Source organism: Limanda limanda, chromosome 4 (genome assembly GCF_963576545.1).
Source record: "Limanda limanda chromosome 4, fLimLim1.1, whole genome shotgun sequence".
Classification (NCBI taxonomy): domain Eukaryota; kingdom Metazoa; phylum Chordata; class Actinopteri; order Pleuronectiformes; family Pleuronectidae; genus Limanda; species Limanda limanda.
In genome coordinates this window covers 23123340-23135911 of record NC_083639.1, presented here as the reverse complement: position 1 = coordinate 23135911, position 12572 = coordinate 23123340, and the positions used below count along the sequence as shown (strand labels likewise).

Below are 12572 nucleotides of genomic sequence, written 5' to 3'. Positions count from 1 at the left end.
GGGAGGGAGTGGAGGGGGTGGAGGATTCTATTGGTGGTAGTTGGGGGGGTGGGGGGGGCATTCCGTCACCTTACAACCATCCATGCTGCACAGCCACGCCGGGCCAGGCCAGGCCACAGGAGGCTGCAGACACACACTGGCAGAGAAATTTACAGCCCCAGTGACCCCCACTCAGATGACTCCTGTTCCAAAACTGACTCTGGTTTTATGGCTCATTTTGTTAAGGCTGTGAAAGGTTATTAATAACAACACCACTAAGAAGAGTAGATGAGTTTTGAACAAGGAACAAACACTTGAATAAAGTTTACAAAGTTTGGAATGGGCTTTCTTTTATTAATTTAAATGTTTTTTTAATTATCTTGTACACACACAATAGTTGACCAGGGTTCCATTCGTGGTTGTGAGAGTGAGGATGACTTCTTCAATATTTATTCTCTCAACCTTCTTCACTTTGTTGTTTTTTGTTTTTATACACACAGAATCGTCAAAAATGTGTCTCAGCTGCCATGAGAAATTATTATATAATATTGATATATATATATATATATGATATATTATTCATATACAATTAACAAAAAACAATGAATGTTGACAGTAAATGTTTTTGCAGATTTCTTCAGTATCATAATTTCGCAACTTTGCAGATGCTGCTGAGATTAGACTATATACTCACAACAATGTGAAATTCACATATGCTCTAGTCTTAGTCGTATCAAATTGTAACTTATAGGAGACTTGTAATTATCAGCTTAAAGATCATCTTCGATTCGTTGACCAGCGTCTGATAGATGTCCAAACAACAGAAATGATGACATCATCAAAAGCTTGTAAGTTCAAATCAAGACGTTGATGTGTGTAGAAATATGTAATATCTCTCTAAAATATGTAATATCTCTTTTTTTCCAAAATGACATAAAGTTAATTTGCTATAAACTGACATAAAATACTACAGCAACTTTCTCTCATTATACCAAAGTGCAATATTACTGCTGCTGTTTTAAGTGTTTGGAGAGTGTTTGTTCTACAGGATCTCAGCTTCAGCTAATTTCCTGTGAAAATAATGAACATTAAGTCTCAAGGTGGTTGAATATAGAACTGTGCTGGAGATAAATCCCTAATATAATGCAGTTCTACATTTCGAACAGTCTATATTTCTCTTCCTGCTTCAGCTGCCATTGTATTATACATTAGAAAATGTATATGAATCACAATCAGATGAACTAGATATATGGCTTATATAAAAAACCCCAAAGGAAAGAAGGACAGATAAAAGAGGAAAGGAAATGTGTGCAGTAGAAGAGAGCATATTGATGGATAGCATAGAATGAATAACTTCACTGCAGTAATGGGAACAGCTTTTTATAAATGTGGCCTATTGGAGCCTTAATGGTTTTATTATTTGTCTCTTACAGTTTCTATATTCTTGGTGATTCAAATTTGTATTCTTTTTTTGTGCAACATTTCAGTGCAGCATACCACATAACAGACAGAGGACGACTCACATTTAACATTAAGTGAGATGAAATTAAATAAAACTGTGAACACCTTGGATGTATAGCCAATAATTACTATATAAAAATGTTATTTTAGGCCAAGCATGACCTGAAGCCAGAAAGTTTCACCACGCCTCAGTTACATTTCCTCCATCAACAACATGTCTTCATATGCTGAAATCTTAATTATTTTATTATTCCATTCTTTAGCCATGGGAAATCTAGGGTCTTGCAGCCATGATAAGACCAACTTTTAAAAAGATGAATTTGCTGTACGTTTTATTGGATATCAATTTTCTGTCGTCAAGGGGACGGAAAAAAAATGCCATAAAATATAGGGAATTTTGTACAGTAAAGTGCCGTTTTTCTTAGATACAGTTGAATACTGCGGGAACATTTTACAGCAGGCTACTGTCCAAAATTAAGGTATAATACAGCATTTTTTTTTACATAATTCATTGACACCTCATGCTGATCAAGTCCAATTGCCTTATTTAGCAATGTATAGGAACAAAAGAGACATAAATACTCAAGATTGATTTTTATTCAAGAAGGAATATTAAAAAGAGAAAGAATTGAAGAATTGATTTCCATTTACCCGGCCGATCTACTGCTGCTCATTCATCCTGCTCCTGGTTTACTTAACAGGGTCAATCCAATCTTATTAATAGCAAACAGCAAACAACATCACAGACAGCATTTCTCTGTTTTGTCCTTTTTGTTGAATTTTCATTGTATTGACTGTTTTTGCTAAAATTATATAAGCCAAAATTGCTGTTTGATATTGACATCTCCACCTCTTCTCTGTTTGTCCACACAGAACAGCAATCCTATCACCGTACGTTGGAATGTAAGCAGCCATAGTGGCATCATCAATTTATCCAATTACCCAGCTGTCAATCTGCAAAGAAGCAATAAATTAAAACATGTTAGTTATCATAAGTCTAAATATTCATACGGTATACTATCAAAAAAAACTAGTTTGTCAACCTTGAAATTGTGCTAAAATGAAAAGAGCGTTTGTAGCAATGCACAACTGTTATATAAACATAAGCAATTAATTATTTCAGCTAAACTAATGCTACAACAACAGTAATTAAACCACTTAATCCACAGGTTGTAGTTACTTAAAACTCAATTGGCCTTTTCATTTTACAGCACACTCATACTGTTGTAGTTTGCTTCACATGCCTTGTCTCTTTTTTTACATTGGAATGAAAAGGAGCTAGAGCAATTTAAAAGTATTTTAGAAATAAAGAAATCTGTCCTAAAATGTCTTTAGAACCAGAACAATGAAATCTGACAGTGAAATGTTTTTATTTTCAGCCTGCAGGGGCCTTTAATACCTTTGTATCGTCCTCTGTATTTATACTTGCCTATACATCAATTGAAAGAAAAGCACTCCTCCCCAGAAATTGTTGCATTTAGCCTATCGTATCGTTAATATTGCTTTTGCTCACTGACTCCTGACTTCAGCCCCAAACCAAGGCCTGTGCTAGCCTTTCCATCCTTCCTCATTTAGGTCAGAACCTGTAGTTGCTACAACTCCTTGTTACACTGGTACACTGGATGGTTGCAGCATATGGGGTAACTCCATATGAATAGGATTCTGCTACTCTGACATAAATTGAATGCATGGTACGTTGTATTGCTGTTTAGTATGGTATACTGTATGTCTTGTTCCACCTGTACTTATATACATGAGCTATGTTACCCCTTCAATACAACCAAACCATTTTGTATAAATTAGTTGTACTTTTATTGTATTGGCAAAGACGTTTATCCTATCTTGTAGAATTAAGTCTTAATTTGATGGTATAGTTTGGCATGTAGATGACAATATTTTTTTACTCTTGTCATTATTTCAAGTGAATTAACACTAAGTCATACCAATAACATTGACACTAACCCTAACCATCAAATACAAACATTTGTGACATCTGTATGCTTCCAAAAGTGCAATTTATTTTAATATCTCAGAACTGTGTTCAGACATGTAAACAACAATTTAGGCCAAGAGTGTGATGACATTGCCAACTGGTATGAAAGCATAACATATTATTAAGCTCAATGGGTGTTTCATGTATTCACTGTCCTACTGTCTTGAAGTCAGTAGTGTTGAGTAATACTATTATTACTATTACTCATATACCTGTGATTCAGTGCATAATAAAAAGTGATTTTTACCGAAAAATACTGACTGCTTTATAAACATTTCTGTTTCTTGAGTATTAGAGAAATCAAGTGCACACGTTACTTGAATACAACAATGTACTCTTTTTTAAATAGTCATAAATTCCGGACTGGGGCTTTACAGCGTGAGGTGCAATAAGCACATAGCACTTTGGAAAAACAAGTTCATGGGCAGAAACACTAATTATTTTAAGATATGAATACATACTGTACACCATGACTTATCTCTCTGTGACAGTTGGATGTTGCAGGCATTCATATCAAATAAATCACAGAACCCTGCAAAGGTAACATTATACTGTACATCCATGATGTGGCCAGTACAGTATCCTGATAGTTCTTTCTACTCATTCGTATTTTTTGCTGAAAAGTCCCCCTGTGCTTGTTTGTCCTCTGACTGTTTGGTCCCTGACAGTATTCAGCAGCGGGGAGCAAATGGTTAAATCTTGATGAAACTGACAGTAGTGTGCAGCGCTGGCTGAGCTGGTCAGACTGGGTGAGCAGGCTGCCGCTCCACTGAGATTTACAAAACTGAGCTCCACCTGTTGCTGTAGTTGCTCTGCAGCTACTCCTCAGATAAAGATACATTAGTCATTGCTACTTACTTAGATATAGATAAATATAGATAAAGCTACAAATGAGAGTTTGTATATTACATTTGGCAGGAAAACTAAATTATAAATTCTCTGTGGGTCAGTGTTTAAGACTTTTGTAAGCAACCTTTTTCATTTCAGCCCAATAATGTAGGATTTCAAACCATGTGCCCTCCATAAAAATAAATGCAAATCAACACAGAGCAAAAAAGGATGTCTCATTTAGCTAATTGGAACACTCAGCATGTGTGTGTGTGTGAGAGGAGAAAGTGTATTGACCCTGTGAGCAGATGGGCTCCTGCACACTGCTCTACTCAGGCCTAAACACACACCGGGTCAAGCCGGAGAATGGATGTGGGAGTGTGTGTGTGTGTGTGTGTGTGTGTGTGTGTGTGTGTGTGTGTGTGTGTGTGTGTCAGCAACCATCTGACACCTCCCACAACTGCATTACAATCCAACTAATGCTTTACATGTGAATGTAACAAATGGAGTGCAATCAGGCCAATGGAGTTAATTACAGCGACGGTGGGTGAATGCAGATTTTCACTTGATAATCAGTTACATGGTCAAACTGCAGGAATTAAGTCAAAGGAAACTGATGGCGAATATTCGGCAAAACATGCAAGCGTGCAAATACTGCTGATTTTAGATTTTTTTCATCTGGTGCTCAGACAATGAACGCAGCAGGGTTTTTTTTCCATTCAATAAAAGGTGTAAAATTACCAGCGTAACAAAGACATTCTCTATCAGGTCCTATTTCACAGTTTCATCGAACTCCTGTCACTCAGATGATTCCATAAATGAGCCTCGAGGCCTCAGCTGAGAGGAAAACATCTGATATGAGATCTATCTTGTGGTTTGAGTGTGTTCTGGACTGGTGGAAAAACTGCTCTCACTGCCTCTCCATTACAGGCTTCTCTGTGACTCATGACTCCACTGCTGAACACTGAAAGATCTGCCTTGTCATAAGTCAATTTAACAGCACTAGTGATACTGATGGTCTGTCTAGAGTTCCCTCTCACCCAGCGTGTTTGCTGGTAAGGCTCCAGCTTCTTGCGACCACAATTCCCAATTGCATGTTCACTGTATGTGAAGATCCCTACATGTAAATGGTGTCTGCGTGTAATGTAGAGCTTTTCTAGTGATGACCACTCAAAGCTCTCTACAGTACAGTTTTGCCATTCACACACATTTATATAGTGCAGCACTTTCTCTATCCTACATCTCTTAAACAAAGTTGTCAGGGGGAGTTTGGGGTTCAGTCGCCTATCTTGCCCAAGGACACTTAAGCGCAAGGGAGACTCGGATCGAACTGCCGACCAAATGTTTAAAGATTATTTTTAATGAAAGATATATTATAGAAATGAGACCGCATGTGTGTACATGTGACAAGGTAGTTATTTTGAGGGGAACCACACCCTTCTCTAAGTAAACATTATTTGTGATCATTTGTGAGATATTTTGTTTAAAATAAGCTTCTGTATTCAAAATATTTTGTATACACACACATATTTTAATAATCCTGCTTCATATCAGGAATTAGATAAAGGTACTGTAGGTGATGTGACCGAAGGGAACCACTACTTGTTAGCCCTTTGTACCCAGAGTGAGCCACGTGGACCCGAGGGTGAATGGCAGCTGTTCTCATATGATTATGCTGATTGAGTGAGACACCATGTTGTCTCCTGCTTTGTCACTCTTTGATACAGTGGACCTGATGGGAGAGCTTGTCCATCACATCCGATACAATTAGAGTGATTGAAGGCTTGTCCTTTTATTATTGCCTCTGCCCCACACACAAACACAGCTGACATTAGGGCCATTAGAGGGATTGGATGTGAAAGTTTTTTTTGTTGGCTTTACTATAAAAGGGACATATGATAAATCTTCTATAAAAAGCCATTACTTATTTAACTAGTATAGATTTCATTCAGTATAGATTTCAGTAGAAGTTGTATTGTATAAACATATGGAAAACAGTGAAGAAAATCACGACACAAACACATGCAAAAAGTAATAATGTTTAATTCAAATAAAAACATGCAACAGGTCATTAACACCCTGATTAGATTCAACCTGTTATAAAACGAACATCCAAAGCCATACATTGTGTTCAGTGGGCATACACTGTATTAGAGGAGGTGACTCCCTAAAGTATACATGGATCAGCCCAGAGACTAAAACAAAAAAAAACAAAAAGAAACCCCCGCCACCACCCTCCCCCTGCTAATAATCAATCACCATCACAAAGAGCTATGAACCATATGGCACACTGAAGACAAGTCTGAGAGCATGAGTGATGAGACAGCAGTGTCCTGTTGATAAATACGTAGCTGAATGTCTAGTAGCAGTTTATTCCCATGTACCAGACATGCACTCGCTTAAGGAAAGGCCCGTGAAATTCACATTGTCGGGTTTGCAGAAGCTGGGGGATTTGAGACTATAGCGTCGCCTGGAAGACCAAGCACTGTGGTGTTTTGAGTCATTATCTTTGTTTTTTTCTATGTGAAGGAAATCTTGATTCAGCATACTGGAAGATATGTTGGTGCCAGCTGTGTGAAAGTATAATCCAAATTATTGTCACAATCAACATCCACATTTCATTCGGGATTATAGTAGTATTTTTGTGTTGCTGTGTGAGTTGATTCAAATCCCTGACCACAATACCCCATGTAACAAGCACTTAATGTCCTCACTTGACATGAAGAATACAGTGTGCACACACACATAATTGATACACCCAATCTGGTCATTGTTATTTTACAATCTGTATGTGGAACACAAAAGTAATAAAAAAATAACAATATTAAGATGTACAGTATTTTTGTTTCATAATGTTGGGTCTGCTTTGTGAGTTTTCATGGATGACTGGGCACTGGGTTAGGAGGTCTGGTTCACCTGCACCTCCCTCTCTGTCCAATCAGAGGCTCCAGAGGAGAAAGCAGAGTCGAGAGTCTAGGGTAACATGAGTCAGTGTAAAATGTTAAGGATTCTGTTCGTATGTGTCTCTTTGCGTGTTTGTATGTGTGTGTTTGTGTGTGAGAGAGAGCGAGAGAGAGCACAAGGGGAGCCTCAGTTGTTGTACACCTGGCTCTCCGGAGGCTGCGAGAGCCTGTTGTTCTCTTTCATCATCATGTGCTGTCGCAGCTCCTGCAGCACCATGCGGATAGTGTAGGTGGTCTTCCACCTGGACAGCAAAGTCATGGATTTTGTATCCACCTGCAGGGGGAACAAGTGGCCGAGGAAGGAGAGGGGGGGTTATTTAATGTCGCTCTTCCCCCAAAAAACACTTTGCAAGCTCATGTTCAAGTTACACACTTAGATTGGACAAGATTTATTTAATTTATTTTTTTTTATCACAAGTGGACAAGCCTAAGTACAGGTGTGAATCGTCAATCTGTCAGATAACATCAGGTCTGTGATGCATGTTCTTTATCTTTGCTCTTTTCGCTGTGTCCTTGGCCACATTGGAGGACCGCCTTCTTTTCACAATGAAACTGTAGTACTTTTAAGCTACTCAGTGCCCGTACATGGATTTGTTTGTGGCTAAATTAAGTGGTCAACACTGACCACCAAATACTGATTTTTTTTCTTTCCAAAATTAGTACATTCTTATTCTTTAGTAGAGCTGCGCACAGCACTTTCATTGATTTACTCCTTCTGACTCTGCACTCTTTCCCACTGGTCAAAAACCCCAATAACATCCACCTTGATCTGGCTTTTGTCAGCATTGGGTTATGGATTCAATCATTATTCACTCAAATGAGTCTGCAGTAGACACAGGTTTTTATCGGCTCCGTTGGAAGCCTCCTATATGAACACACTTATTTGGCAAGACAGCGAGGCCATAGAGCTTGACGGTGCATTCTTGACATCACACATGACACACCAGGGGGAAATAATTGAGAGGCCAACTTGCAATTCAACGGGCAATTAGAGAGGAGTCAAATCCCTTTTTAGCAAAAAAATGTGTATACTCTGTTTTGGTGTCAAATAGGTTTATCTCTCGCTTATGCCAACACACTAACACACACATTGACATTGGACACATCTGTAAAGTCATACTAGGTAAACAACATTATTTGATCTTTGAAAACAGAAATGATAAATGTGTGTGTTTCCATGTAAAACAGGAACATGAGATCTGATGTTCATATCAAATGTGAGGAGGTGGTAAATTCTTTCACCCAGACTGAAGGTAGGTCGGGTTAAATTAAACAGGGAGCAGAAGATTCATGTTTTTGTTTTGGTAAATGAGAGTACTTTAAAAGTATCAATCAATTCATAACACATCAAAGAACACTTACACTGATCCAACCTAGGGTATTGATTCATTGGAACATATGTGTGACAAAGCTCAGATACTCACCGCACCAGTGGAACTGTTAATACCGGTCAGGTTGATCTTGTTCACAAAGCGGACCACAGGGGCATGCTCTGGGTATCTGGATCCACATTCTATTTTCAGACAGTATATCCTGTTTTCATAGACGGTCTGCAAGTCAGAAAACAAGGGCCAGGTTAGTCCAGGACCTTCTGTGTTGTGTAGTGCCCATCAGTTCTTCACCGATATAATTCACTTTGGCTACATCCATATTACTGCGTTTTAGTTTTCAGACTAAAAAGATCTCTGTCCAAACAAGGGTTTTGGCTCCATATCAGTTCTAAACCCCATCCATACTTCCATACATACTACACCTGAAAACATATCATGTGAACACTCTTTTTTCACATGTTATTCCGGTCTTTAACTCCTTCTTTCTTTTGCATTTGACAGCAGACTAGAAAACATGACAGGTTGTTATGCTGCCCATGTAAATCACATTTCCAGTATAAAGAACATCTACCGTGCCATTGGATCCCACAGTACTGTAGAAAAACAAGAGCCATTGAGTATTCAGAACTTTGGCATTGACCTTGTACCAAAGTATCAGATCAATTTTTCATAGCATTCACACAGTTGACATACTTGCACTGTGCTGTACTAACAGCGACACCACAATAAGAGATCATGTTGACCTTGTTGATTTGCAAATACTCCCTGCCTACTGTTCCTTGTCTAAATACTTTACTGTAGCAGTAAGATTACACCTCCTCATGTTCTTTATCAATGATGAGTGAGTACAAAGAGCTGCTACTTAATTTTAAGCTAAACCTAAGTGAAAGCGGCATTTTTGGCAGACACCACTTGAAAGAAGTCGTCTTAACTGATAGTTAACTGTTGACTACAGTACAGCTCAGTACAGGTCATAAGTGGACAGTGATTCAGCGGCACACCTGCAACTAGGCGAGGATTTCCTTGCCCTGGTTTATTTAACAGTGAGGGCAGCACACCCACACAGCTGAACACACTTAGCCTCTGTTTGATATACTGTTGGCAACGCAGTGATTTACTACATGGTCCCATCTGTCTTTGTTTCAAAGGCGACAAAGGGACACTTCAGTTTTTGCTAGTTATGCGTTTGACCGATTTTCTCTCTGGTTGATTTCTTCAGTAAAGTAGTCAGCAGATAACTTGTTTTTACTCGTCAAGACTTAATTTCCTCTGTGGCAGCAGGACAGGTTGGAGCAGCATTCAGAGACTCCTGCAGGCTATGCTGGACTAACCAAAGACTTTGACGTCCAGCATAGCCATGACATCTGATTAATAGGGACGGGAATCGGCAGGGACCTCCCGATACAATACTATCACGATACTTAGGTGGCGATACGATATGTATTGCGATTTCTGTAAGTATTGCGATTTGATATTACGATTTCCTGGGATTTCTTTTGGTTATTTTTTTTTTTTATACTGGACCATGGAAAAATGTTGAATCATACCTTCAAATACAACAGTCAAATTCACTTAGAGCTTTACCAGTTTTATTTCAAATATTAACATTAACTTAATGACTGCCGGGCAGCCAATAGAGAAAATAAATAAGATGTGCCCTATTATTGTATATCCACTGTCAACTGCACATAAACTGACAGATTAAGAAATGTATGCCACTTAGGCTACTTTTAAACAATACATAAAAGGTAAATTAAATAGAATGAATAAAAGTTTACTTAAAATATAAACTTTGAAATAAACAAAAAGTAGGCTATTGTTGTTTGCATGTAGGCGATACAAAGCTAGTGCTGGGGTATGTTTAGATTATGTGCAAAAACAAGAGCTGGTCAACATGCTCTGGGGTGATGTTGCTCCCCCCATATATCCCCCCGGTATAAACCAATAAATATGTTTTTAAAAAACGATTTGGGAGGCAGCATGGCGATTTAAAATCGTCATTCACAAGTCATCCCTACTGATTAACACTGAAAAAGTCAGGATAGACTAAAAAAAACGTGATCGCCTAGGAACGCTACGATTAAAAATAAGCATGATGCACCACTCTGCAAAAGACAATAGTTGCAGTGGTATTTGAACACTTGCGTTGTCCTGAAAGTCAACCCAATTTTTTAAACCTAACTTTGGTTTAAACAAATATTTTCTTATATGTGGGATTGTTTCTCCCCAGGATAGTAAAGACTGATAAGTTTAGGCACTGTGCATAAGTCATGAAATACAGATAGAGAAACCCCTGCATTTGTTCCGGTTCTTCAATTTAATGCAAAGCTGCATGCTCTCTGTCCAACTGGAGATTAGCAGCATTATGGATTACAATAACACTTACTCTAAGAACTATGGTGGCTCACCTTGGGAGGGCCAATGATCATGCCGTCCCAGTAAGTCAGCGACATGTCAGCATCATCCACAAGGCCCCAGCTCACTGTGCCGTCTCCACCTCCCTTCTGACCTTCTTCCAGTTCCTCCAGCAGACGGAAACTGCGAGGAACTGCAACGCCTTCACACAGGCAGACACACACACAAAGAAACACAAGAGCAGGATTAAATTACTTATATCTGATTGCACACAGAGGAAATGTACCCGAACAATATGCTTGCCAGGCCAAGCTAAAGTAAGGTGTTAATAAAACAGCTCTGGAATGATAAGGCTGTATTATTTTTAAGAGCTTTAAATATAATATTAAATCAGTGAATTTCCCAGTGACAACGTATACGTAGATTTAAAAAGTTATAATATATATAAAAAACACAATAAGAAAGTTAATATACTCGACAAAAATAAATACAAGATAGTACTTGACACTGTAGGGCATTATTATTAATAGTTCAGTTTATTCAAATTGTTGACATTAATGTGTGGATGGGATGTGGAGATGTGTTTGTTCTTGAAGGCTGGTCAACAAATGTGAGTTACAAAATAACAATTAAGTTACAAGGCTCAATACATTTTCACACTATGACTGTTGTGACAAACACAACGTTGTACACACAAGCTCTTCCTGTTTGACAGCATGTTTAATGACCTGATCGACCAAGCTTAAAGCGATACCGTTAGCTTTGGGCTAACAAGGGCGAGGAAATACGTTGCTGGCTGATTAGGAAGTTTCAACAACTGAGCATTTAGATGCAAAAACATAAAGCCGAAGATGTTAAATACGCAGAACGATTGTGTTTGTGTTGTCAAACAGCGTTTTGACACAAACACCGACTGTCGAGCTAAACAGGAGCATTTCCTCCGGAGAGCTCCACCGGGCAGCTAGCGTCCCCTCCGCTCCTCCGTTCGTCGAGCTGCTGGCGGCCGAGCACCACACCACAGCCGTGGAACATGACCTCTGGGGCGGCCTCGGTCCCGGCTCCGTGGTTCTCCGGCGGGGAGGCGACACACTGGTCCCCGGAGGCTGCTGCAGAGAGTCCACTGTGGTGGGCCAGCTCCAGCCACAGCCTCGGCTAGCTGCCGTCATTAATGGGGCAGCACTTTGTTGTTCCTGATCCAGACTCAGCCGCACTACAGCTGCTCTCGTTTACATTATAAAACCAGCGAGCAGCTAAAGTGACATTTCAGAAAAGCTCCTTCTTCAGAACCATGGAGGAAACGCTCCTTGCTCAACTGTGGTGAAGTATTCTTACCTGATCCGGCGGCGGCCGCCATCTTTGTCATTACTTTACGGAAGCGCGCCTGTGACGTCTCTTTTTCACTCATCTACGCGTTCGTGTTTGTCTTCTTCGATTTGAATAGCGGTCCCGAAACCAACGTGAGCGGTGCTAGCGCCATCTACCGTCTAATTTTGAAGATTCAAGATGGTTGTGGCAAGGTGGGAGACCATACACACATATTTTGGGAATGTCCAAAGCTATCAGAATACTGGCAAAAAATACAAAAGGAAATAAAAACTTGTTTATTTATAGACATAGCATTAGAACCATCACACTTCATTTTAGGGATACTGCCTGATAACC

The 12572-nt window shown here is 39.2% G+C and overlaps 1 protein-coding gene across 1 annotated transcript; it reads right to left on the bottom strand.

Annotated features, from left to right (window-relative positions):
• Positions 1 to 6286: 6286 nt before the first annotated feature.
• On the bottom strand, positions 6287 to 12304 carry LOC133000256 (ubiquitin-conjugating enzyme E2 variant 1-like). Its single transcript, XM_061070147.1, has 4 exons — positions 12243 to 12304; positions 10964 to 11112; positions 8649 to 8774; positions 6287 to 7498 (listed from the first exon to the last, which is right to left on the bottom strand). The coding sequence occupies exons 1-4, from the start codon at positions 12271 to 12273 to the stop codon at positions 7352 to 7354; spliced, it is 453 nt and encodes a 150-aa protein (XP_060926130.1). The 5' UTR covers positions 12274 to 12304; the 3' UTR covers positions 6287 to 7351.
• Between the last annotated feature and the right edge of the window lie 268 nt (positions 12305 to 12572).

Bases quoted from the DNA above. Each gene is read 5' to 3' on its own strand.
- LOC133000256 (XM_061070147.1), bottom strand. From the start codon at position 12,273: ATGACAAAGATGGCGGCCGCCGCCGGATCAG. The intron at 11,113-12,242 runs GTAAGAATACTT...GCCTGTGTGAAG, and splicing joins GGCGGCCGCCGCCGGATCAG to GCGTTGCAGTTCCTCGCAGT. The intron at 8,775-10,963 runs GTGAGCCACCAT...TCTGACTTGCAG, and splicing joins TGATCATTGGCCCTCCCAAG to ACCGTCTATGAAAACAGGAT.